Source organism: Heptranchias perlo, chromosome 23 (genome assembly GCF_035084215.1).
Source record: "Heptranchias perlo isolate sHepPer1 chromosome 23, sHepPer1.hap1, whole genome shotgun sequence".
NCBI classification, from domain to species: Eukaryota; Metazoa; Chordata; class Chondrichthyes; order Hexanchiformes; family Hexanchidae; genus Heptranchias; species Heptranchias perlo.
This window is the reverse complement of record NC_090347.1, coordinates 193,009-219,188: the sequence shown is the minus strand read 5'-3', so window position 1 is coordinate 219,188 and position 26,180 is coordinate 193,009. Positions and strand designations below refer to the sequence as shown.

At 44.3% G+C, this 26,180-nt stretch overlaps 1 protein-coding gene across 2 annotated transcripts in view; it reads left to right on the top strand.

Annotated features, from left to right (window-relative positions):
- The window catches only part of LOC137340984 ((E3-independent) E2 ubiquitin-conjugating enzyme UBE2O), a 107,431-nt gene that overhangs the window by 26,704 nt on the left and 54,547 nt on the right, over window positions 1–26,180 (top strand). For both annotated transcript variants that reach the window (XM_068003779.1, XM_068003778.1), the window contains exons 2-5: window positions 10,729–10,791; window positions 11,791–11,901; window positions 14,163–14,260; window positions 15,844–15,907. In XM_068003779.1, coding sequence (XP_067859880.1) covers window positions 10,729–10,791; window positions 11,791–11,901; window positions 14,163–14,260; window positions 15,844–15,907 — 336 coding nt within the window. The remainder of the gene's footprint in view (window positions 1–10,728; window positions 10,792–11,790; window positions 11,902–14,162; window positions 14,261–15,843; window positions 15,908–26,180) is intronic.

Below are 26,180 nucleotides of genomic sequence, written 5' to 3'. Positions count from 1 at the left end.
TTGTATTTCGGTGCTCCATTGAGTGTGGCTGTGTTCTGCAGGACTGGACAGTGGCCACTGTAGTCCTCTTGTTTTTTTACTAAAGGAGACAGCAAATCCGGGTAATTACAAGCTGATTAGTTTAACATCTGTGGGAGAGAACATTTTAGAGTCTTTCAGGATGAAATTCCCAAATATATAGATAGAGAAAATAGCTAGAAGTAGCCAGCACACATTTCAAAAGGAACAATCATGCTCGACAAACCTCATAGAATTCTTTGAGGAGGTAACAGACATGGTAGATGGGGAAATGCAGTGGATGGAGTGTTCATGGACTTTAGGAAAAGCCTTTCCCAAGGTATCTCACGGGAGATTACTAGAGAAGATTATAGGGGAGGACAGCAAACTGGATTGAAATTTGTTAGAAGGGAGAAAACAGTAGGAGTTGAGGACATTAAAGGCAATACCTCTGGTTGATAAGGCTGTTTTTTTTTAAAAAGGCTAATGGAATTCTACGTTTTATCATGCGGTATCGAATATAAAAGCCAAAAGGCAATGATGAGCCTATATAAAACCTTAAGACTTTGTTAGGCGATATGGGTACAAAAGGCAAGAACAGCAGCCAGGTATGGTTGTAAGTACAATTTTAAGTGTCTGCTTAAGTATACTATAAACTTAATAAATCTGAGTGCTTGACTTTAATGTTTCAAGAATATTGTTGATGGAATAGATAGAACATCTAATCATGAAAACAGATCCTTGAACAACCTCAGTTACAATACTGTGTGCAGTATTGGGCTCAATACTTTGGAAGGATATTGAGACTTGAGGGGTACAAAGCAGATGCATTAGGATGCTGTGAGGGAATATAAATACAAAGCCGTGAAAAATTGGGGCTTTTTGTTGTTAGAACAATGCAGATTAGGGAGCGATAGGATTGTGTTTAAAATGAGTGATTGGGCCGACTGGCCTGTTTGTGTTTTAATGTCTATTTCTAGGAAGATAGGAACAGGAGTAGGCCATTCGGCCACTTGAGCCTGCTCCGCCATTTAATGAGATCATGGCTGATCTGATTTTTACTTGAACTCCACTTTCCCGCCCATTCCCCATATCCTTTGACTCCCTTGCTGATCAAAAATTTGTCCAACTCAGCCTCCACAGCTTTTTGTGGTAAAGAATTCCAAAGATTCACGACCCTCTGGGAGAAGAAATTCCTCCTAATTTCCGTCTTAAACGGGCAACCCCTTATTCTGAGACTATGTCCCCCAGTTTTAGATTCCCCCATGAGGGGTAACATCCTCTCAGCATCTACCCTATCGAGTCCCCTCAGAATCTTGTATGTTTCAATAAGATCTCCCCTCGTTCTTCTAAACTCCAATGAGTATAGACCGAACCTGTTCAATCTTTCCTCATAAGACAACCCTTCCATACCCGGAATCAACCTAGTGAACCTTCTCTGAACTGCCTCCAATGCAAGTATGTCCTTCCTTAAATAAGAGCACCAGAACTGTACGCAGTACTCCAGGTGTGGTCTCACCAGCACCCTGTACAGTTGTAACATGACTTCCCTGCTTTTATACTCCATCCCCTAGAAATAAAGGCCAATATTCCGTTTGCCTTCTGGGTTACCTGCTGTACCTGTATGTTGACTTTTTGTGTTTCATGTACGAGGACACCCAGATCCCTCTGTACTGCAGCATTTTGTAGTATTTCTCCATTCAAATAATATTTTGTTTTTTTATATTTCCTCCCAAAATGGATGACTTCACATTTTCCCACATTATATTCCATCTGCCAGATTTTTGCCCATTCGCTTAACCTGTCAATATCCCTTTGCAGACACTTTGTGTCTTCATAGTAACTTGCTTTTCCACCTAGCTTTGTTAGTGTGGAAAGAGGCCATTTGGCCCACCGAGTCCACGCCGGCTCTATGCAAGAGCAATCCAGCTAGTCCCACTCACCTGCCCTATCCCTGTAGCCCTGCAATTTTTTTCCTTTCAAGTACTTATCTAGTTCTCTTTTGAAGGCCATGATTGAATCTGCCTCGACCACCCCCTCGGGCAGTGCATTCCAGATCCTAACCACTCACTGTATAAAAAGTTTTTCTTCATGTCACCTTTGGTTCTTTTTGCCAATCACCTTAACTCTATGCCCTTTGGTTCTTGACCCTTCAGCCAATGGGAACAATTTCTCTCTATCTACTCTGTCTGGACCCTTCATGATTTTGAATACCTCGATCAAATCTTCTCTCTATCTTCTCTGTTCCAAGGAGAACAACCCAGCTTCTCCAGTCTATCCATGTAGCAGAAGTGTCTCATCCCTGGAATCATTCTAGTAAAGCTCTTATGCACCCTCTTTAGGGCCTTCACATCTTTCCCAGAACTGGAAGCACTACTCCAGCTGTGGCTGAACCAGTGTTTTGTAAAGGTTCATCATGACTTACTTTTGTACTCTATGCCTCTATTTATAAAGCCCAGGATCTCGTATACTTATTTAACTGCTTTCTTAACATGCCCTGCCACCTTCAATGATTTGTGTACATATACCCCAGATCTCTGTTCCTTTGCCCCTTTTAGAATTGTGCCCTTTAGTTTATATTGCCTCTCCTCATTTTTCCTACCAAAATGAACCACATCGCATTTTTCTGCGTTAAATTTCATCTGCGACGTGTCCGCCCATGCCACTAGCCTGTCTGTGTCCTCGTGAAGTCTATCACTATCCTCCTCACTGTTCACTACACTTCCAAGTTTTGTGTCATCTGCAAATTTTGAAATTGTGCCCTGTACACCCAAGTACAGGTCATTAATATATATCAAGAAAAGCAGTGGTGCCAGCACCGACCCCTGGGGAACACCTCTGTACACCTCCCTCCAGTCCGAAAAATAACCATTCACCACTACTGTTTCCTGGCACTTAGCCAATTCTGTATCCATGCTGCTACTGCCCCCTTTATTCCATGGGCCGCAATCTTGAGGACATGCCTACCCACGCGGCTCTTTATCAAACGTTTTTTGAAAGTTTATATACACCACATCAACTACATTGCCCTCATCTACCCTCTGTTACCTCATCAAAAAACACTCAAGGTAGTTAAACATGATTTGCCTTTAACAAATCTGTGCTTTTCCCTATTCAATCCAGTGAGCCTGACATCTGTAGTGGGTAAGTTGTTATTGGGGATTTTGAGAGACAAGATCTTTAGGCATTTGGAGAGGCAGGGACTGATTAGGAACAGTCAGCATGGTTTTGAGAGAGGAAAATCATGTCTCTCGAATTTGATTGAGTTTTTTGAAGGGGTAACCAAGAAGATAGATGAGGGCTGTGCAGTAGACGTGGTCTACATGGACTTTAGCAAAGCCTTTGACAAGGTACTGCATGGCAGGTTGTTACATAAGGTTAAATCTCACGGGATCCAAGGTGAGGTAGCCAATTGGATACAAAATTGGATTGACGACAGAAGACAGAGGGTGGTTGTGGAGGGTTGTTTATCGGACTGGATGCCTGTGTCCAGCGGTGTGCCTCAGGGATCGGTGCTGGGTCCGCTGTTATTTGTTATTTGTATTAATGATTTGGATGAGAATTTAGGAGGCATGGTTAGTAAGTTTGCAGATGACACCAAGATTGGTGGCATTGTGGACAGTGAAGAAGGTTATCTAGGATTGCAACGGGATCTTGATAAATTGGGCCAGTGGGCCGATGAATGGCGGATGGAGTTTAATTTAGATAAATGTGAGGTGATGCATTTTGGTAGATCGAATCGGGCCAGGACCTACTCCGTTAATGGTAGGGCGTTGGGGAGAGTTATAGAACAAAGAGATCTCGGAGTACAGGTTCATAGTTCCTTGAAAGTGGAGTCACAGGTGGATAGGGTGGTGAAGAAGGCATTCAGCATGCTTGGTTTCATTGGTCAGAACATTGAATACAGGAGTTGGGATGTTTTGTTGAAGTTGTACACGACATTAGTAAGGCCACACTTGGAATACTGTGTACAGTTCTGGTCACCCTATTATAGAAAGGATATTATTAAAATAGAAAGAGTGCAGAATAGATTTACTAGGATGCTACCGGGACTTGATGGTTTGACTTGTAGGGAGAGGTTGGATAGACTGAGACTTTTTTCCCTGGAGAGTAGGAGGTTTAGGGGTGATCTTATAGAAGTCTATAAAATAATGAGGGGCATAGATAAGGTAGATAGTCAAAATCTTTCCCCAAAGGTAGGGGAGTCTATAACAAGGGGGCATAGATTTTAGGAGAGAGGGGAGAGATACAAAAGGGTCCAGATGGGCAATTTTTTCACTCAAAGGGTGGTGAGTGTCTGGAACGAGCTGCCAGAGGCGGGTACAATTTTGTCTTTTAAAAAGCATTTGGACAGTTACGTGGGTAAGATGGGTATAGAGGGATATGGGCCAAGTGCAGGCAATTGGGACTAGCTTAGTGGTATAAACTGGGCGACATGGACATGTTGGGCCGTAGGGCCTGTTTCCATGTTGTAAAAAAAAAATCCACACTTGCTCAAGTCGACTGTTAATTCTGTCCCGGATTATCATTTCTAAAAGTTTCCCCACCACCGAGGTTAAACTGACTGGCCTGTCGTTGCTAGGTTCATCTTCCCGCCCTTTTTTTGAACAAGGATGTAATGTTTGCAGTTCTCCAGTCCACTGGCACCACCCCCATATGGAAGGATGTTTGGAAGATTATGTTCAGTCATTCAATGAGATCATGGCTGATCTGTGACCTAACTCCATATACCCACCTTAGCCCCATATCCCTTGATACCTTTTGGTTAACAAAAATCTATCGATCTCAGATTTAAAATTAACAATTGAGCTAGCATCAACTGCCATTTGTGGAAGAGTTACAAACTTCTACCACCCTTTGCGTGTGGAAGTGTTCCCTAACTTCACTCCTGAAAGTCCTGGCTCTAATTTTTAGGCTTTGACCCCTAGTCCTGGAGTCCCCAACCAGCGGAAATAGTTTCTCTCTATCTGGCCTATCTGTTCCCCTTAATATCTTGAAAACTTCGATCAAATCAATCCTTAATCTTCTAAATTCCAGGGAAGACAACCCTAGTTTGTATAATCTTGCCTCATAATTTAACCCTTGGAGTCCAGATATCATTCTAGTAAATCTAAGCTGCAGTCCCTCCATGGCTAATATATCCTTCCTAATGTGCGGTGCCCAGAACGGATCACAGTATTCCAGATGTGGTCTAGCCAGGGCTTTGTATAGCTGTAGCATAATTTCTACCCCCTTGTATTCTAGTCCTCTTATATGTAAGACTGGGTCCCAATTGTAAAAGGGATGTACAGTGAGCGGAGATTAGAGAAGTTTCTGCTTTGCTGGAAAGTCTTTAAAGAGGTGGAGAGAAAAATGGGAAGAGAGGATCTGAGAGAAAATATTAAATGACACTACTGAACCTCCTGTGGCCTTGCTCAGTCAGATAAAATGAGATCTTTTCGCAGTAGTTGGAATAAGTTGAGAGTTTGCTATTCACTTCAGCTACTCCTTGTGGTAGCAAGTTCCACATTCTAACCACTCTGAGTAAAGAAGTTTCTCATGAATTGGCTATTAGATTTCTTAGTGATTATTTTGTATTTATGGCCCCTAGTTTTGGACTCTCCCACAAGTGGAAGCATCTTCTCTACTTCTGCCTTTTTGAACCCCTTCATAATTTTAAGGATCTGTATCAGGTCACCCCACAGTCTTCTCCTTTCTAGAGAAAAGATCCCCAGCCTGTTCAGTCCATTCTGATAGTTGTACCCTCTCAGTTCTGGTAACTTGTAAATCTTTTTTGTAATTTTTCCAGTGCCTCTATATCCTTCTTATAATATGGAGACCAGAACTGTGTACAGTACTCCACGTCTGGTCTAACCAAGGTTTCATACAACATAACTTCTCTGCTTTTGAATTCTGTCACTCTAGAAATGAACCCCAATGCTTTGTTTGCAGCTTTTGGGCTTTGTTAACCATTATTTATTTTGAGGATTAAATTCCTTTTGCATCTTAAAAAAACTACCCCTTTGCAACCAATCCACTTTCGTTCCACATCTTTTCTTCCAGTATCTCTTCCCATGTTATCTTAACTGTGCATTCTCTCATACCCTTAATCAGCAGGGTTAAAATTTAACTTCTTAATTGACTTCCTTTTTATTTTCTACCCTGAATGTCAGACTGTTCTGGTCACTAGATCCCAAATTTTCCCTTACTTTTTCTTTGCTATTGTTCCCTCCAAATTTGGTGGAATTAAATCCAATATTGCTGAACACCTTCTGGGTTCCTTAACTTACTGTTTTTAGAAACCAGTCCTTCACCATTTCAATAAATTCCCACTTGATGCATACTGTTCCTCATACTGACTGGTGTGCACAATGGGAAGAATGAAATTCCCTGGATTACTACTGAAGACTTGGCTCTCATTTGTTTTATCATCTCCCACAGAACTGCATCAGTGTCCCTCTGATTATTTGGTGGCCTGTAACATATTCCTATCTCTAACTTTTTTCCCTTTACTGTTCTTTAATTCTATCCAAAGTATCTCAGTACCACTTCCAGCATTTAACACAATTGTATCTATTCCCTCTCTATCCAGAGAGACTCAGTACCACTTCCAGCATCCAATTGCATTGTAACTAGCACATATCCTGACTTGCACCAAGTCCCATTCAACCATCACCCCTGTGCTCGCTGACCTACATTGGGTCCTAAACTGGCAAAGTCTCAATTTTAACATTCTCATCCTTGTTTTCAAATCCTTCCATGGCCTTGCCCCTATCTCTGTTATCTCCTCCAGCCCTACAACCCTCCGATCTCTGCTCTCCTCCATTTCTGGCCTCTTGCGCATCCCTGATTTTAATCGCTCCCCCATTGGCAGCTGTGCCTTCAGCTGCCTAGGCCTTAAGCTCTGGAATTCCCTCCCTGAACCCCTCTCCTTTTAAGTCGCTCCTTAAAACCTACCTCTTTGACCAAGCTTTAAGAACATAAGAAATAGGAGCAGCAGTAGGCCATACGGCCCCTTGAGCCTGCTCCACCATTCAATAAGACCATGGCTGATCTTTTACCTCAACTCCACTTTCCCACCCTATCCCTGGATTCCCTTAGTGTCCAAATATCCATCGATCTCAGCCTTGAATATACTCAATGAGTGAGCATCCACAGCCGTCTGGGGTAGAGAATTCCAAAGATTCACAACCCTCTGAGCGAAGAAATTTTTCTCATCTCGGTCCTAAATTGCTAACTCCTCATCCTGAGACTATGACCCAGGAAATTAGTATTAGTAAAAGAAAATAGTGCAGGAGAAATTAATGGGACCGAAAGCCGATAAATCCCCAGGACCTAATAATCTGCATCCCAGAGTACTAAAAGAGGTAGCCATGGGAATTGTGGATGCATTAGTTGTCATCTTCCAAAATTCTATAGATTATGGAACAGTTCCTACAGATTGGAAGGTGGCAAATATAACCCCACTATTTAAGAAAGGAGGGAGAGAGAAAAAGGGAACTACAGACTGGTTAGCCTAACGTCAGTAGTAGGGAAAATGCTAGAGTCTATTATAAAGGATGTCAAAGTCAACATGGATTTATGAAAGGGAAATCATGTTTGACAAACCTACTGGAGTTTTTTTGAGGATGTAACTGGTAGAATAGATAAGGGAGAACCAGTGGGTGTAGTTTATTTGGATTTTCAGAAGGCCTTTGATAAAGTCCCACATAAGAGGTTAGTGTGCAAAATTAAAGCACATGGGGTTGGTGGTAATATACTGGCATGGATTGAAAATTGGTTAACAGACAGGAAACAGAGAGTAGGAGTAAATGGGTCTTTTTCAGGGTGGCAGGCAGTGACTAGTGGGGTACCACAGGGATCAGTGCTTGGGCCCCAGCTATTCATAATATATATCAATGATTTGGATGAGGGAACCAAATGTAATATTTCCAAGTTTGCTGACGACACAAAACTAGCTGGGATCGAGAGTTGTGAGGAGGATGCAAAGAGGCTTCAAGGCAATTTAGACAAGTTGAATGAGTGGGCAAATACATGGCAGATGCAGTATAATATGGATTAATGTGAAGTTATCCACTACGGAAGGAAAAACAGAAAGGCAGAGTATTATTTAAATGGTGATAGATTGAGGAATGTTGATGTACAAAGGGACCTGGGTGTCCTTGTACACCAGTCACTGAAAGCAAACATGCAGATACAGCAAACAGTTAGGAAGGCAAATGGTATGTTGGCCTTCATTGCAAGAGGATTTGAGTACAGGAGTTAGGATGTCTTACTGCAGTTATACAGGGCCTTGGTGAGACCGCACCTGGTGTATTGTGCAGTTTTGGTCTCCTTACTTAAGAAAGACTATAGTTGTCACAGAGGGAGTGCAGCGAAGGTTCACCAGACTGATTCCTGGGGTGGCAGGACTGTTGTATGAGAGATTGGCTTGACTCAGCCTGTATTCACTCGAGTTTAGAAGAATGAGGGGATGTCGTTGAAACATATAAAATTCTGACAGGGCTAAACAGACTGGATGCAAGGAGGATGTTTCTCCTGGCTTGGGGGATCCAGAACGAGGGGTCACAGTCTCAGGATATGGATAGGACATTTAGGACTGAGATGGGGAGAAATTTCTTCACTCAGGGTGGTGAACCTGTGGAATTCTCTGCCACAGAAGGCTGTGGAGGCCAAGTCACTGAATATATTTAAGAAGGAGCTAGATAGATTTCTAGACACAAGGCATCAAGGGGTATGGTATTGAGATGGAGGATCAGCCATGATCATATTGAAGGGCCGAATGGCCTACTCCTGCTCCTAATTTCTATGTTTCTATGACCCCTAGTTCTAAACACTCCAGCCAGAGGAAACAGCCTCTCAGCATCTACCCCATAAAACCCTCTAAGAATTTTATGCATTTCAATGAGATCACCTCTCATTCTTCTAAACTCCAGAGAATATAGGCCCATGCTACACAATCTCTTAACGGACAATCCTCTCATCCCAGGAATCAATCTAGTGAACCTTTTGGTCACCAGTCCTAATATATCTGTGGCTCGGTGAACTTTGTTTGATAATGCTCCAATGAAGCACCTTGGGACGTTTTACTACATTAAAGGTGCTAAATAAATGAAAGTTGTTGTAGTCTCTCTCTATCCAGAGAGACTTAGTACCACTTCCAACTTCCAACATCCAACTGCATTGTAACTAGTCCCCCTCCATCCAGACTCAGTACCTTTTCCAACATCCAACTCAACTGTGTCTGGCTCCTCTCTAACACATAATGCCTTATCTTCCCAGTCTTTCCTGGAACACACACCCCTGCAAGTTACCTTCCCAATCATTTGATTTTAACCAGGCTTCAGTCAGAACATCTATTTCCTCCCTATGTGCCAACAGTTCTAGCTCACCCATTTCATTCCTTGTACTCCTTGCATGCACAAGCACAATTTAGGTTATCCTTCACTATCCTCGCTCATTCTTTCCTAATTATCCATAACTTACTGTTCTGTTTTCCCCTTCCCCCTGCCAAACTAGTTTAAATCCACCCCCCCGTTCCCTTATTTACCCTTTCAGTATGCACATTGGAGCCCCTATGGCTCAGGTGAAGTCTGTCCCTCTTGAACAACTTCCTTCTGCTGCAGAACTGGTCCCAATGTCCTAGGAATCTGGAACCCTCCCTTCTGCACCATCTCCCTTCTGGACCATCTGTCCTTGCCTAACTGCCCAGTGTGTGGCACAGGAAGTAATTGAGATCAGCACCCTTGAGATCTTGCTGTTCAGCTGTGACCCTAACTCCTCACACTGTCTCTGCATGACCTCCCTACATAGCTGTTCTCCTTCCCTTTCCAAAGGTTTTTCCACCTGCTCCGTTATGTCCTTTACCCTGGTACCAGGGAGGCAACACACCATTCAGGACTCGTAGTCACTGCTTCAAAAAGGCCGTCTATCGTTCTAATAATTGAATCTCCCACCACTGCCACTCGCCTATTCTCCTCTTTTTCTCTTGGTTCCCCTGGGTAGCCACTTGCCATGCCATTCTTCTGGTTCCCCTCCCTGTATCTCCAATCTTGTTCCATCACAGTTTTAGATGCACAGATTTTCTGGCTCCTCTCTGCTACCCCTTCCTGCCCTACTGGTGTCACCCATTTCTCCTGCTGCTGACTGCTCTCTGCCTCTTTGTGAATGTTTACTTCCTTTGCTGCAGGTTTCCTGGGTGATTTGTTTAATTACCCCAGCAAGGAGGCAAATGCTTATTTTGGAGTACTAACAGCAGCAACTGCTTGTCACTCAATCAGAATTTGGGGTTTTCTACTTGTAATTCACTAGTTTCAATTGGTCTTTACCAAGTGTTGGTCAATTTTATTCAAAGACTGATTCTGGGATGAGAACTTATCGCGTTTATGCATTAGGATAAAGTAGAGGTTAAATTTGTGTCATTGCTATTGTTATCTGGAGTGAATGCTTCATGTTTCTCTTCCCCTCCCACAGCACTGGTCTGTAATGTTTGCTGGTACACTTGGAGTACACAAAGTGAATCACTTTAGATAAATGCTTCGTTCAGCCGCATTGGTGTGAGAGATATCTATTTCATTCCCTCATTGACAGCAGCTCAAAGGCGGTGCATTGTTTTGGCCAGTTTTATTAGCTTGAAATGTAACCATGGCATCTATTCTGTGGTTCCTGTAATGTAGGATGGATGAATCAGTACAGGTTCAGTCACACTTGATGTTCAGTGCAGTCAATGGCTTCCTTTGCTTTTCCTTGTAGCTGAAACTAGAAGACCGCTCGCTGATGCCTCGTGACTTGGTGCGACGTATGGGCCCAAATGCTGTAAGTTTCTTGTGTGCATCATATTGTTTTCTTCAGAATGGGGCCTGGAGCACTTGTAACATTCTCCCCATCCTGGGTCTTTAAGTACTTGGTTTCTTGCTAAAATCAGTGTATTGTTTTATTCTCCTCTTTCAGTATTTTTCCCCCACCTCTCCCCTTGGGTCCCACCCTCTACCCCAGTCTGCCCTACACCCCGGTCTGTCCTACATGTGATGCTAGTCTCACACTATATGGCTCTTAATTCCCTCAGTGGAGGGGGAGAGAAGGATGGGTGGAAATTACAAGGAGGGAAAACATCAGGGACGTTAGTTGCTCGAACGGTGATTGTGAGGTCTTGGTTCTGCCTTGTACCGTGAATGGCCTGCTTGGTATTGATGTGGATCCCTCTTCCCCACTGATCTGAGCAGTGTCAAGAGGGGCAGTGTTAAACCTACACTAGTTATACCAAACTCACTCACTGCTCTTTATAAAAAGACGATGCTAGCAAAATGTTTGTATTTTGAAAACATGTGCTAGTCTGGAAGGTTCCATGTTCAATCCCTGGTCTGTGCAGAGTGAATTGATTTGAACTGTAATGGGGTTGAGCATTATAACTAGCCTTCGTGCTGATGGGCGAGAGAAGGAAATCCTGTAGCAGGGCGCCCACTCCTGACTGCTATGAAGACACTCGGGTTCCAGGTTGGTTTGCAAAGAGTCCGTTTTCCTCTTACTCTGAACCTCCCCAGTTGTGGAGGTATGGTGTTTGGCTTATTTAAATTGAAATGCTGGAATTAGCTGCCTTCCTTAAAACATATACTGGGCTTGTAAGCATTGCATGAATTTTAATTTTTGATTTTGTGAAATGAGATAATTGAAATGGCAGTTAACATTTTCCCATTTTGCTTATTGTGGCTTCTGTTCTATTGTTTTGAGCTTCACCCAGCATGACTAAACATTTTGGACAAATGAAACATTGCAATGGTGTGGACTTTCTTCATTCTGTGTCTGAATCTTTTATAGGGTAATCAGTGTGGAACAGTGATTGATGTGAATATGGAATGCACCTTGAAGATTCTGGGAACAAATTACATTCTTCACCCGGTCAACAGCAGAGACTTGCAGCATATTTGGGTGCGTGATTTGGGATGGTGGGAAGCTGACAGATTGTCATTTTGCTGCTAATATTTGCTTTGCTTTGTATTTTTAGAAATGAGGATTTCCCCTCACTGCTTTTGGGAGGAAGCTTTTTCAGATCAAGCATTGATGTTTCGCCTGTGTGCAGAACAGCCCTTCACTTCAATAAATAGGCGTGTGCAAGAAGTTATTGTTATGATATATAATGTTGAACTGATGTGCACTATGTTTAAATTTACAGTCTGAATTAAATAGAATTTACATCACAAACGGGCCATTTGGCTCAATAGGCCATTATGCCAGTGTTTATGATCCTTCAGGAAATAATGTCCTTCAGTCTATTTAGTTTACTGATTATTTTAGGTTCACATTATGATTTTCTTCATCTTTCGTCTGAAATAGACGTTTTGGGCAACAATTGTAATATCAAACTTTGTTTCTTGTTGCATTAAGCAAAAATATAAAGTACCAGAGGCAGTCATTTGCATTTTACAGAAAAATGTCTAGGAATCAAAATTGCAAAGCAGTGTCTGTGGGCTCTGAATTAATCTTCCCACAAACCAAGCCAGGGTTCTGATCTCTGTACTGATTGGCTGTTAACTATAAATTAACTTGTCCATTGTTTCCTTATCAATTAGACTTTGTAGCCTTAAGGGGCATACACCTACATTTCAGCAGAAATATATATGCATGCTTAAGTGTCACACTTCCTGTGAAACTTTCCTTTTTTCCCTCACTTGATTAAATTTACCTAATCCTTTTCCTTACCTGATTTCTCCAAGCTTGACCACTAAGGTAAGTGTCAATGTTGCCATCCTCCTGGAATCTCCCAGTTCCATTTTCAGGTTAGGTCCACAGAACCACGGTTTGGAGCTGCTAAGTTTAGGCCTGTGGCTCAACGCTGGTTTTCCCTCTGCTGCAATTTCAATTGCCTCACTCCAATCTGTACACACCGTGTTGAGCCAAGCAGAGTGCTACCCAAAGACCCAACCCCAACTCCAAAATCTGACACTGCGTTAGTCCTGAGTCCCAAAGCTCAGCTGCAGCAGAAATTACTGGAATGCGTTTAGGATTCCCTCAGCAGCAAGTGCTTTTTAAAAATCCTGTTGCAGGAAAGGAGAATATGGGGAAGTCTGTATTAAAGATGTTTACTGCTGCCAATGTTCTTTACATTCAGTACCCCTTAACCCCCCCCCCCCCCCCCCCCCCGTCTTCATTAACTGGACCTTGAGGACCCAATCCCACTGTCAGGAAAACTGCTTTATTAAGGGGAAAGATTGCTTGTTACCCTAGAACTGCTCTGGAGGATTTCTTTCTTTCTCTCTCTCTCTCTCTCTCTCTCTCTCTCTCTCTCTCTCTCTCTCTCTCTCTTTTTCTCTCTCTTTTTCTCTCTCTCTCTCTCTCTCTCTCTCTCTCTCTCTCTCTCTCTCTCTCTCTCTCTCTCTCTCTTTCTTTCTCTTTCTTTCTCTCTCTTTCTCCCCCCTCCTCCGCCCCCCCCCCCACCCCCCACAAAGTGTCATGAGCGCCTACACCGCCACCTCTTCCCTCTCACTCTGTCCATCCACAGCCACTGCCTTACACTGAGCACCCAGGCCAGCCTCCGACCCCTGAGAAAACCCCCTTTATGCTTTAGTCAGGAGCATTTCATAACCATCCTGCCCAGTGCACACTCTCACCCAAGCACCATTCCAATTGCTTCCAAACCCAGGTCCTGCTCTCATACTGGAGAAACGTTTTTTAAATGTCTCCTGAACCTAGAGTTTTGTTAGCTTTATGGACCTTCTATTCACGATCAGTCATACCTCCATTCTCCTCTGCTGTTTCATACAGAACAGAAGGAGGCTATTCGACCTATTGTGCCTGTGCTTTGAAAGAGCAATCCAATTAGTCCCACTCCCCTGCTCTTTCCCCATAGCCCTGCAAATTTCTCTCTTTCTGCTATAACGATAGTCTTTCTGGCCTCCTGCTGCTGCCATTTGCTGTGATGCTTGAGCAGCCCCTTCCTGCTAACCTGCTCTTTCACCCCACTGCTTGAAAATTCAAAGCTCCCTCCGTAGGAGCAATGCCACTGAGCTGGGCATCTGTTTGCATAAGAACGCATGCGTTCGTATAACATTGGTGACTTAACAAATTACTTTTGGAATGCACGATTGTTTCTCTCTCGCAGAATGCATTTTTTTAAAAAACAGGTTTTCATGCTAAACATAGCTGACTCCTTAATTAAATGCAAATATTTAATACCAAATGTTCTTTCTCAGCCATTCGTCTATGGTGACTACATAGCCTTCGATTGCTGGCTAGGAAAAGTTGACAACATTGTGGCCCAGCTTATCCTAAAACTATCAAACGGAGCCAGGTATCAGTCATTCCCGTTTCATTTGAATTGTGTACATTGCTATACGGGTGCATAAAGTGGGACTATGGAAAGAGTTCCTTGTCCTTGGATTTGATTTTATAATGAGCCTAATTAAATACCTGACAATTTATACAGTTAGTGCTGAGCTGTGAAGACCCATAACATCAGATTCAATCTGTGGTCTGTGCTGAATTTGCAGCTCTCCACTGGGGCAGCAGTAGAAATGTTACAGTTGGCTTCTGTGTCCCTTGACTGGGGAAGGAAAAAATCAGCCAGGGTTCCTGCACCTGATCTCTCTTCAATGACCCATTCACGTAAAGTGCGTGTGTTGGTATCTGGGTCGACTGATGTGACCTCCGCATTTGAATAGAACAATTTGAACCAGTTTTTAAAAAATCAATTCTCTGGATCTGGGCGATGCTGCCAAGGCCGGCATTTATTGCTGGTCTCTAGTTGCCCTCGAAGGTGGTCATGCGCCTTCTTGAACCGTTGCAGTCCGTGTGGTGAAGGTGCTCCCACAATGCTGTTAGGTAGGGAGTTGAACACTGTATTGGAGGGCATCTGGTGCCTGTTGAACACAAGAAGGAGTTGAGCCCTTTGGCAGTGAGAAGGGGGAATTTATTCTTGCAAAGTGTATTTTTTTTTAAAGTTGCACTTTTTTATTCCCACTATTTCCTGTTTAAATGGCACATATTGAGGAGTTCAGGCTGTATCTAGTAGCCTATGAACTTCCAATTGTATATCTTTGAACCCATGCTATCACTGTCCAGAAAGTTTGAATAAGTTTCACTTCTTAGTGGGATGTTTTGTTTTACTTTCTTGTAATTAATCCTTAAAATCTGGGAGGTCTAAGGAATCTATTTTCTGTATTTCCCACTCAGTGCAGCAGCGTTACATGTCGCACATAATCAAAGACAGTAAATTGTGGGAAATGTTTTACAAACATTTAGAATTTTTAACAACTAAACTTGTTTATATGGAGCCTTTAATGATCACAGGACATTCTAAAATGCTTTACAGCCAGTTAAATACTTTTGAAGTGTAGTCACTGTAATGTAGGATAAATAGCAGCCAATTTTCGCACAGCAAGCTTCCACAAACAGCATTGAGATAAATGACCAGATGATCTGTTTTAGGGATGTTGGTTGAGGGATAAATATTGGCCAGGACACTGGAGAACTCTCCCACTCTTCAAATAGTGCCATGGGATCTTTTACGCCCACATGAAAGGGCAGATGGGGCCTTGGTTTAATGTTGCATCCAAAAGACGACACCTCTGACCATTGCAGCACTCCCTCAATACTGCACTCGGGTGTCAGCCTGGAGTTGGGCTCGAACCCACGGCCTTCTGACTTGAGAGTGCTACCACTGAGCCACAGCTAATTCCGGTTAAGTTTTAATATCTGATTTGTTCTCCTCGTTTTACTTCCTCTTTCTTCCTCCCGCCCCACCCATGTTGCCAGTATCCACTGCCTTTAACTGTACATTGTTTACAAATATACCAATATGCTATGTTGTGTTTTATTCTGCGGGTCCCATGTGTACCAATACAGTCCATACTGAATGATCTGTTCCTCTTATAGGTGCTCAATGAGTACCAGTGATGGCAGTAAGCTGGTTGACCTGTGTCCCCATGTCAGCGACTCGGTAAGTTTATATTTGTGTTGCCTGAACGGACAGTGGGTGTGGAGCAGAAATTCTGTTTGTCCAGTTATCTTGCTGTGCTCATGCATTTGTGAATTTGATTTCCAAGTGAATATTGATGTACTAGTGAGCTTAACCGACACTCTGAGAAGAGTGTTTGAGATTAGAGTGGTTATGTGTACACGGGCCTAAGCTTAGTGGGTGAGGATTGGGGAAATCCTGTGCAAGTGTCTGACTACAACATTTTCTCAATGATCTGGTTAGATGTATGTGTTAAAATAATGAATGGGCCATATGATTACGCAGTGATGTGAGCTCCCTTACATGAAAAAAAACACGACCCACCATACCGACACACAAAGTACAAGATCCCCCTGCACAAATTCAAACACTGAGCCCCCAATCTTCCTTTTTCCTCCTTTCAATAATATTGACCTCAAATGCTTCACCGTCAACACGAGGCCCATCTGGGTGCCAGTGTTGGCTTGTTAGCTTTAGGTAAGTTCACTCTGACAGTAAGACACACACTTATTCAAAGTTTAATCCTCCAAATAATGTAAATTGATTTTGGAAAACTAGGTTGTGAGCATGCAGCACTTTGAGCTCAAAGTTCCCACTTCTTTGCCACTTTTTATACCTTTTCTGAGCTATAAATCACTAATCTAAATGTCCCTAAGGCATGCAACTACCTCTCTAAATTACAAGATGCATGTGTAAGTGTATAAAAACCAATGGGTAAAGTTATACTGTTGATTGACATGGGTGAAGATGATGTCATCTCATCATGCTATTTCCATTCACTTTCCCATGCATTTTCCTCATTTGAGGCCATCAAATCCACTTCATTAAGTCTCGCACAGTTCCAAATGTGATATCAAGAAACGGCTGAGTGCACTGGATTCAACAAAGGCTATGGGCCCCAACAACATCCCGGCTGTAGTGCTGAAGACTTGTGCTCCAGAACTAGCTGTGCCTCTAGCCAAACTGTTCCCACACAGCTACAACACTGGCATCTACCTGACAATGTGGAAAATTGCCCAGGTATGTCCTGCCCACAAAAAGCAGGACAAATCCAATTCGGCCAATTGCCACCCCATCAGTCTACTCTCAATCATCAGCAAAGTGATGGAAAGTGTCGTCGACAGTGCTATCAAGCGGCACTTACTCACCAATAACCTGCTCAGTTTGGGTTCCGCCAGGACTACTCTGCTCCAGACATGAACAAAAGAGCTGAATTCCAGAGGTGAGGTGAGAGTGACTGCCCTTGACATCAAGGCAGCATTTTACCAAGTGTGGCACCAAGGAGCCCTAGTAAAATTGAAGTCAGTGGGAATTGGGTAAAACTCTCCAGTGGCTGGAGCCATACCTAGCACAAAGGAAGATGGTAGTGATTGTTGGAGGCCAATCATCTCAGCCCCAGGGCATTGCTGCAGGAGTTCCTCAGGGCAGTGTCCTAGGCCCAACCATCTTCAGCTGCTTCATCAATGACCTTCCCTCCATCATAAGGTCAGAAATGGAGATGTTCGCTGATGATTGCACAGTGTTCAGTTCCATTCGCAACCCCTCTGATAACGAAGCAGTCCGTGCCCACATGCAGCAAGACCTGGACAACATCCAGGCTTGGTCACTTGTCTGGTACGAATGCTACTTGCCACTTAAGTGCCAGGCAATGACCATCTCCAACAAGACATTCAACGACATTACCATCGCCGAATCCCTTACCATCGCCGAATCCCCCATCATCAACTTCCTGGGGGTCACCATTGACCAGAAATTTAACTGGACCAGCCACATAAATACTGTGGCTACAAGAGCAGGTCAGAGGCTGGGTATTCTGTGGCGAGTGACTCACCTCCTGACTCCCCAAAGCCTTTCCACCATCAACAAGGCACAAGTCAGGAGTGTGATTGAATACTCTCCACTTGCCTGGATGAGTGCAGCTCCAACAACTCCAGAAGCTCGACACCATCCAGGACAAAGCAGCCCGCTTGATTGGCACCCCATCCACCACCCTAAACATTCACTCCCTTCACCACCGGTGCACTGTGGCTGCAGTGTGCACCATCCACAGGATGCACTGCAGCAACTCGCCAAGGTTTCTTCAACAGCACCTCCCAAACCCACGACCTCTACCACCTAGAAGGACAAGGAGAGCAGGCACATGGGAACAACACCACCTGCACGTTCCCCTCCAAGTCACACACCATCCCAACTTGGAAATATATCGCTGTTCCTTCATCGTCACTGGGTCAAAATCCTGGAGCTCCCTTCCTAACAGCACTGTGGGAGAACCTTCACCACACGGACTGCAGTGGTTCAAGAAGGCGTCTCACCACCACCTTCTCAAGGGCAATTAGGGATGGGCAATAAATGCCGGCCTCGCCAGCGGTGCCCACATCCCATGAACCAATTTTTTTCAAAAGCATGGGCTCTTTCATGCTGAACAAGGTAAGTAGGCAGGTGCTTATCGTTTCTTGGGGCCCAGCTTTTGCATTCTAGTGGGGAATGTAAAAGCACGAGACTCTTGTGATAGACTTCTAAAAATATATTAACCCTTTTTCTGTCTACATCTCCTAACAGTTACACCCTTCCCTTAAACCTGAACACTTGGAAGTTCTTTAAAATTCCCAGGACTGGAGGACTGTTCCTGGGTTGGGCATATTTTACTAGTCTGGAGCAGCTGCCTTCAGTTGTCCAAGCCCAAGGATTTTAAAGATCTGAAGTCCAAAGCTGCTGAAGTTGTAGTCAACTTTGTCAAAGGCTGCAGACAGGTGGAGAAGGATGAGGAGGGATAGTTTACCACAGTCACATAGGATGTAATTTGTGATTTGATTAGGCCATTTCAGTGCTGTGGCAGGGGTGGAAACCTTTATTGGAGGTTTCAAATATGGAGATGCAGGAAAGATGGGCACCGACTTAGGTGACACGTTCAAGGACTTCGGAGAAGAAAGGGAGGATGACGATGGGGTGGTAGTTCGCAAGGACAGAGAGATCATGGATGGGTTTTTTGAGGAGGGGGATGATGACGGCAGATTTGAAAGTGCGGGGGACAGTACCAGAGGAGAGGCACCTTTTACAATATCTACTAGTTGAGGTCAGGAAGGGAAGTTGGGTGGTCGTCAGTTTAGTTTTGAATAGTCAAGAGAGCAGGAGGTGAGTCTCATCGACAAGTTGAGCTAGGGGAGGTAACGAGAAAGATGGGGGTTTAGAGCTAGGGTAGGGGGGGAGTCTGGGGGAAGGTTTGGCTTGGTGGGCTAGGGGAAGGAAGAGATGCAGCAGAGGTAGCTGAATGGATGGTCTTAATCTTAGTGATGAAGTCCATGAGCCCCTCACACTTGTTGGAGGTGAGGGTGAGCTGGGGGTTATCTTTGCATTGCTGGATGATCCTGGAGCAGTGAGCAGTTTTTTCAGCGGAGAGCAGGGCCAATAGTGGTTCTTGTTGGCGAGCTAATTCTGGCAATGAATGGCCAAACTGGTTGTGTGCCATTTGTGTTCAAGTCTGTGCCCCTTGAACTTAAGGGAGCAAAGATGGGACCATACCAGGAGGAACAACCAGGGTGGGAGAGAGCATGTATTCACTGGGGACATCAAAGGTGAGGATGTGATTGAGCAGATCAACAGCTGTAAAAATATTGTGGTGAATGGAGGGCCAAAGGCTAGGCAGTTGGGAGTTTGAAAGTGCTGTTGTAAGTGACTTGGAGTTTCCCCCCCCCCCCCCCGGGGCCATTACATTACTATTATAAAACCCAAACTTTTGGCTTATTGTCACTATCTTTTTTGAACCTCCCAAGTACCTGTTACTCCACACCCTTCCCTAGCTTTCCATTAATTATTACATGGAATTACATAGAATGTACAGCACAGAAACAGGCCATTCGGCCCAACACATTCATGCCGGTGTTTATGTTCCACACAAGCCTCCTCCCTCCCTATTTCATCTCACCCTATCAGCATATCCTTCTATTCCTTTCTCCCTCGTGTTTATCTAGCTTCCCCTGAAATGCTTCTATGCTATTCGTCTCAAGACTTGTGGTAACGAGTTCCACATTCCAACCACTCTGGGAACTAGGGACCATAAATATAAGACAGTCACTAATAAATCCAATAGGGAATCTAAGAGAAACTTCTTTGGTTCTACTATCACTTCCCTAACCTTTAATATGCGTGGATGCAATCCATCCAGACCAGGGGTTTCATCCTCTCTAAGTTTGATTAGTTTATCAATTATCTCCCCCCCCCCCCCCCACCACCCTGCAACCTTTCTAGCTTAAATGTCTTTATCTTTTTTTGACCTCTTTTAATGTCATGCCCACCATGTTAGTAAATACTGAGGCAAAGTAATTATTTAATATTTCTGCAATTTCACTGTTACCTGAGAGTTTATCGTATGCATCCCTTAGTGGCCCTATCCCTATCTTGATTTTTCTTTTGTCATTGTGTCTATAGAATACTTTACTATTTTTGTATTCCTTGATAATTTAATTTTGTAGTTTCTCTTTGCCTTTCTAATTATTTTTTCCAACTTTCCTAACTTTTTCATATTTCCTTTTGTCATCTTTGAAACATTTTGGTAGGAAGAATGAGGAGAGGCAATATAAACGAAATGGTACAATTCTAAAGGTGTGTGTGTGTTCCTGCACTTCCTTTTAAAAATTGTACCATTTAGTTTATATAGCGCCTCCTCATTCTTCCTACCAAAATGTTTCAAAGATGACCAGAGGAAATACACCTGGGGGTGTATGTACACAAATCTTTGAAGGTGGCAGGACAAGTGGAGAACGTGGTTAAAAGAGCATATGGGACCCTGGGCTTTATAAATAGGCATAGAGTACAAAAGCAAGGAAGTTTGCTAAACCTTTTATAAAACACTGGTTAGGCCTCAGCTGGAGAATTGTCCAATTCTGGGCACCACACTTTAGGAAGGATGTGAAGGCCTTAGAGGGTGCAGAGGAGATTTACTCGAATGGTACCAGGGATGAGGGACTTCAGTGATGTGGAGAAGCTGGGGTTGTTCTCGTTGGAACAGAGAAGTTTAAGGGGAGATTTTATAGCGGTATTTAAAATCATGAATGGTTTTGATAGAGTAAATAAGGAGAAACTGTTTCCAGTGGTGGAGAATCGGTAACCAGAGGGCACAGATTTAAGGCGATCAGCAAAAGAGCCAGAGACGATATGAGGAAACATTTTTATACGCAGTGAGTTATGATCTGGAATTCACTGCCTGAAAGGGTCAGAGTCATAGAGTTATACAGCACGGATAGAGGCCCTTCGGCCCATCGTGTCCGCGCCGGCCATCAAGCCCTGTCTAATCTAATCCCATATTCCAGCATTTGGTCCGTAGCCTTGTATGCTATGGCATTTCAAGTGCTCATCCAAATGCTTCTTGAATGTTGAGGGTTCCTGCCTCCACAACCCTTTCAGGCAGTGAGTTCCAGACTCCAACCACCCTCTGGGCGAAAAAGTTCTTTCTCAAATCCCCTCTAAACCTCCCGCCTTTTACCTTGAATCTATGCCCCCTTGTTATAGAACCCTCAACAAAGGGAAAAAGCTCCTTAGTATCCATCCTATCTGTGCCCCTCATAATTTTGTACACCTCAATCATGTCCCCCCTCAGCCTCCTCTGCTCCAAGGAAAACAAACCCAATCTTCCCAGTCTCTCTTCATAGCTGAAGCGCTCCAGCCCTGGTAACATCCTGGTGAATCTCCTCTGCACCCTCTCCAAAGCGATCTCATCCTTCCTGTAGTGTGGCGACCAGAACTGCACACAGTACTCCAGCTGTGGCCTAACCAGTGTTTTATACAGCTCCATCATAACCGCCTTGCTCTTATATTCTATGCCTCGGCTAATAAAGGCAAGTATCCCATGTGCCTTCTTTACCACCTTATCTACCTGTTCCGCCGCCTTCAGGGATCTGTGAACTTGCACACCAAGATCCCTCTGACCCTCTGTCTTGCCTAGGGTCTTCCCATTCATTGTGTATTCCCTTGCCTTGTTAGTCCTTCCAAAGTGCATCACCTCGCACTTTTCCGGGTTAAATTCCATTTGCCACTGTTCCGCCCATCTGACCAACCCATCTATATCGTCCTGCATACTGAGGCTATCCTCCTCGCTATTTACCACCCTACCAATTTTTGTATCATCAGCGAACTTACTGATCATACCTTTTACATTCATATCCAAGTAGTTAATGTAGACCACAAACAGCAAGGGCCCCAGCACCGATCCCTGTGGTACCCCACTGGCCACAGGCTTCCAGTCACAAAAACAACCTTCGACCACCACCCTCTGCCTTCTGCCACTAAGCCAGTTTTGTATCCAAAGTGCCAAGGCACCCTGGATTCCATGGGCTCGTACCTTCTTGACCAGTCTCCTGTGGGGGACTTTATCGAAGGCCTTACTGAAATCCATGTATACCACATCCACTGCGTTACCCTCATCCACACGCCTAGTCACCCCCTCAAAAAATTCAATCAAATTAGTCAGACATGATCTTCCCTTGACAAAGCCATGTTGACTATCCCTGATTAATCCTTGCTTCTCCAAGTGGAGACTAATTTTGTCCTTCAGAATTTTTTCCAATAATTTTCCTACCACTGATGTTAGGCTCACTGGCCTGTAGTTCCCCGGTTTTTCCCTACTCCCCTTCTTGAATAATGGTACTACATTAGCGGTTCTCCAGTCCTCTGGCACATCCCCTGTGGCCAGAGAGGTTCTGAATATCTGTGTTAGAGCCCCCGCAATCTCCTCCTTTGCCTCACACAGTAGCCTGGGATACATTTCGTCCGGGCCTGGGGATTTATCCATTTTTAGGCCTGCTGAAACCGCCAATACCTCCTCCCGCTCGATGTTAATATGTTCGAGTATATCACAGTCCCCCTGCCGTATTTCTATGTCTACATCGTCCTTCTCCATAGTGAAAACAGATGCAAAAAATTCATTTAGAACCCCTCCTACATCTGCCGGCTCCACACACATTGCCATTTTTGTCCCTAATGGGCCCTATTTTTTCCCTAGTCATCCTCTTACCCTTAATATACTTATAAAACATCTTAGGATTTTCCTTTATTTTGCTCGCCAGTGTTATTTCATGGCCCCTCCTTGATCTCCTAATTTCTTTTTTAAGTATCCCCCTGCACTTTTTGTACTCTAGGGCTTCCTCCGTCTTTAGCCTTTTGTATCTGCCAAAAGCCCTCCTTTTTTTCCTAATCCATTCTCGTATATCCCCTGACATCCAAGGTTCCCTGGAGTTCTTGGAACCACCCTTGACCTTTACGGGAACATGTTGCCATTGTATGGTCTCAATCTCCCTTCTGAAAGACTCCCATTGCTCCGATGCGGATTTTCCTACAAGCAGCTGATCCCAGTCCATTTTGGCCAGATCCTGCCTTATCCTATTAAAATCGGCCTTCCCCCAATTTAGAACCTTTATTTCCGGCCCCTCCCTGTCCTTTTCCATGACCACCTTAAATCTCACTGAATTATGGTCACTGTCACCAAAGTGCTCACCTACTAGCACTTCTTCCACTTGGCCGGCCACATTCCCTAGAATTAGGTCCAGTACCGCCCCCTCTCTTGTAGGACTTTCTACATGCTGGCTCAAAAAGCTCTCCTGGATGCACGTTAAGAATTTTGTACCCTCTAAGCATTTTACACTGAGTATCCCAGTTAATATTGGGGAAGTTGAAATCCCCCACTATTATTACCCTATTATTTGCACAATTTTCTGAGATTTGCCTACATATCTGTTCCTCTATCTCCCCCTGACTGTTTGGGGGCCTATAGTACACTCCCATCAAAGTGCTTGCCCCCTTTTTGTTTTTAAGCTCCACCCATATGGCCTCATTTGAGGAACCTGCTAATATATCATCCCTCCTTATGGCAGTAATTGATTCTTTAATTAATATTGCGACCCCCCCTCCTCTTATACCTCCCCCTCTGTCTCGCCTGAAGATTCTGTACCCCGGAATATTGAGCTGCCAGTCTTGCCCCTCCCTCAACCATGTCTCTGTGACAGCAACAATATCATACTCCCATGTGTTTATCAACACCTTCAGTTCATCCACCTTATTCGCAAGACTCCTTGCATTAAAATAGATGCCATCCAGCCTTGCCCTTACATATTTGCCCTGTCTTCCAAGCTGACTTGTTTTTTTCTCTATATTTGGCTGCACATCACCCCCTATTGTAGCTCCACTCTGTATCCCATCCCCCTGCCAAGTTAGTTTAAACCCCCCCCCCAACAGTGCTATCAAACCTCCCCGCAAGGATATTTGTCCCGCTCTGGTTCAGGTGCAACCCGTCCGTCTTGTACAAGTCCCACCTTCCCCAGAAGCAGGCCCAGTGATCCAGGAAACTGAAACCCTCCCTCCTGCACCAACTCTTTAGCCACTCATTCATCTGTTCTATCCTCCTATTTCTATACTTACTAGCCCGTGGCACTGGGAGTAATCCAGAGATTACAACCTTTGAGGACCTGCTCTTTAATCTGCTACCTAGCTCCCTAAATTCTTGATGCAGGACCTCATCTCCCTTCCTACCTATGTCGTTGGTCCCAATGTGGACCACGACCTCTGCCTGCTCACCCTCCCCCTTGAGAATGCCCTGTAGCCGCTCAGTGACATCCATGACCCTGGCACCAGGGAGGCAACAAACCATCCTGGAGTCACGTTTACGGCCACAGAAACTCCTGTCTGTTCCCCTTACGATAGAATCCCCTACCACTATAGCTCTTCCACTCTTTTTCCTCCCAGCCTGTGCAGCAGAGCTACCCCTGGTGCCAGGAAGTTGGCTGCTGCTGCCTTCCCCTGATAAGTCATCCCCCTCAACAATATCCAAAGCGGTATATTTGTTTGAGAGGGGGACGGCCACAGGAGACCCCTGCACTGCCTGCCTGCTCCTCTTACTCTGCCTGGTGGTCACCCAATTACTTCCTGCCTGTACAACCTTTACCTGCGGTGTGACCATCTCACTAAACGTGCTATCCACGACGTTCTCAGCATCGCGAATGCTCCATAATGAATCCATCCGCAGCTCCAGTGCCGCAATGCGGTTTGTCAGTAGCTGCAGCTGGATACATTTCCCGCACACATGGTCGTCAGGGACACCGGAAGGGTCCCTGATTTCCCAGGAAGAACATAACACGGGGCTGGGCTGTCCTGACATGACTTACCCTTTAACTAATTAATTCAAATTAAATGAATCCCACCAATTTCGCTTCAATTAAAAGGTATACTCAAGGGCCCTTGCTGAACAGCAGTCCCCCACTACACAACAGAGACCCGAGAATCCACAAACTCTAACCTTAGACAAATTCAGTAGGAAAATACTCACCAGCCAATCACTTACCTCTTCCTTGGTGACGTCCCACTTGGATTACTTTTTGCTTCTTATTTATCTTCGGTCCAGGAGTTAAGTCCCTCAGGCCTCCGCTGCTCCCTTTATCGACTCGCCGCCGCTCCAACCAGGTCCGCTCCTCCTTCCCCGCTGCCGACCGCTCTGTGGGAGAGAGAAAGAAAGGCTTCTCCTCCGCCGCTGTCGACGCTGGTGGAAGCAGATTCAGTAGTAACTTTCAAAAGGGAATTGGATAAATACTTGAAGGGGAAAAAATTTACATGGCTATGGGGAAAGAGCTGGGAGTGGGACTGATTGGATAGCTCTTTGAAAGAGCAGGCACAATGGGCTGAATGGCCTCCTTCTGTGCTGTACCTAATGATACTATGAAAGGGATATGGGAGCAGAGGCTCATGTGGAGTATAAGCACTGGCATAGACCAGTAAGGCCGAATGGCCTGTTTCAATGCTGTTGAGTCCACGTAAAAAGTATTGCCTCTCACTTGTCCACATTAAATTGTATCTGCCACCTGTCTGCCCATTTTTGTAACCTGTCTTCCTGAAGTCATCCTCACTATTTGCCAAACCTTGTTTTTGTTTCAGCAAACCGCCTATATTTTCTGAAAATGTAAGCTGACCCAGCTTTTATTCCTGACTACTTCTAACCATTTTCTAATCCAGTCAGACCCATTTACTCTAACTTTGTTTCCTGTCCGTCAAATCAACTTTCTATCCTTGGTGTTGCATTTCCTCTTGGACCATTTGCTAGACTTTTGCTAACAAACCTCAAGGCACCTTCTCAAATACTTTCTTAAAAATCCATATGCACTATATCTAGTCAATCTTCAAAAGGAAACTCTAACTTTAACAAGTCTGTGCTGGCTGACCTTGATTTAACCTGTGCATATCTAAGTGCTCACTAATTTGATCTTGAATTATGAATTCT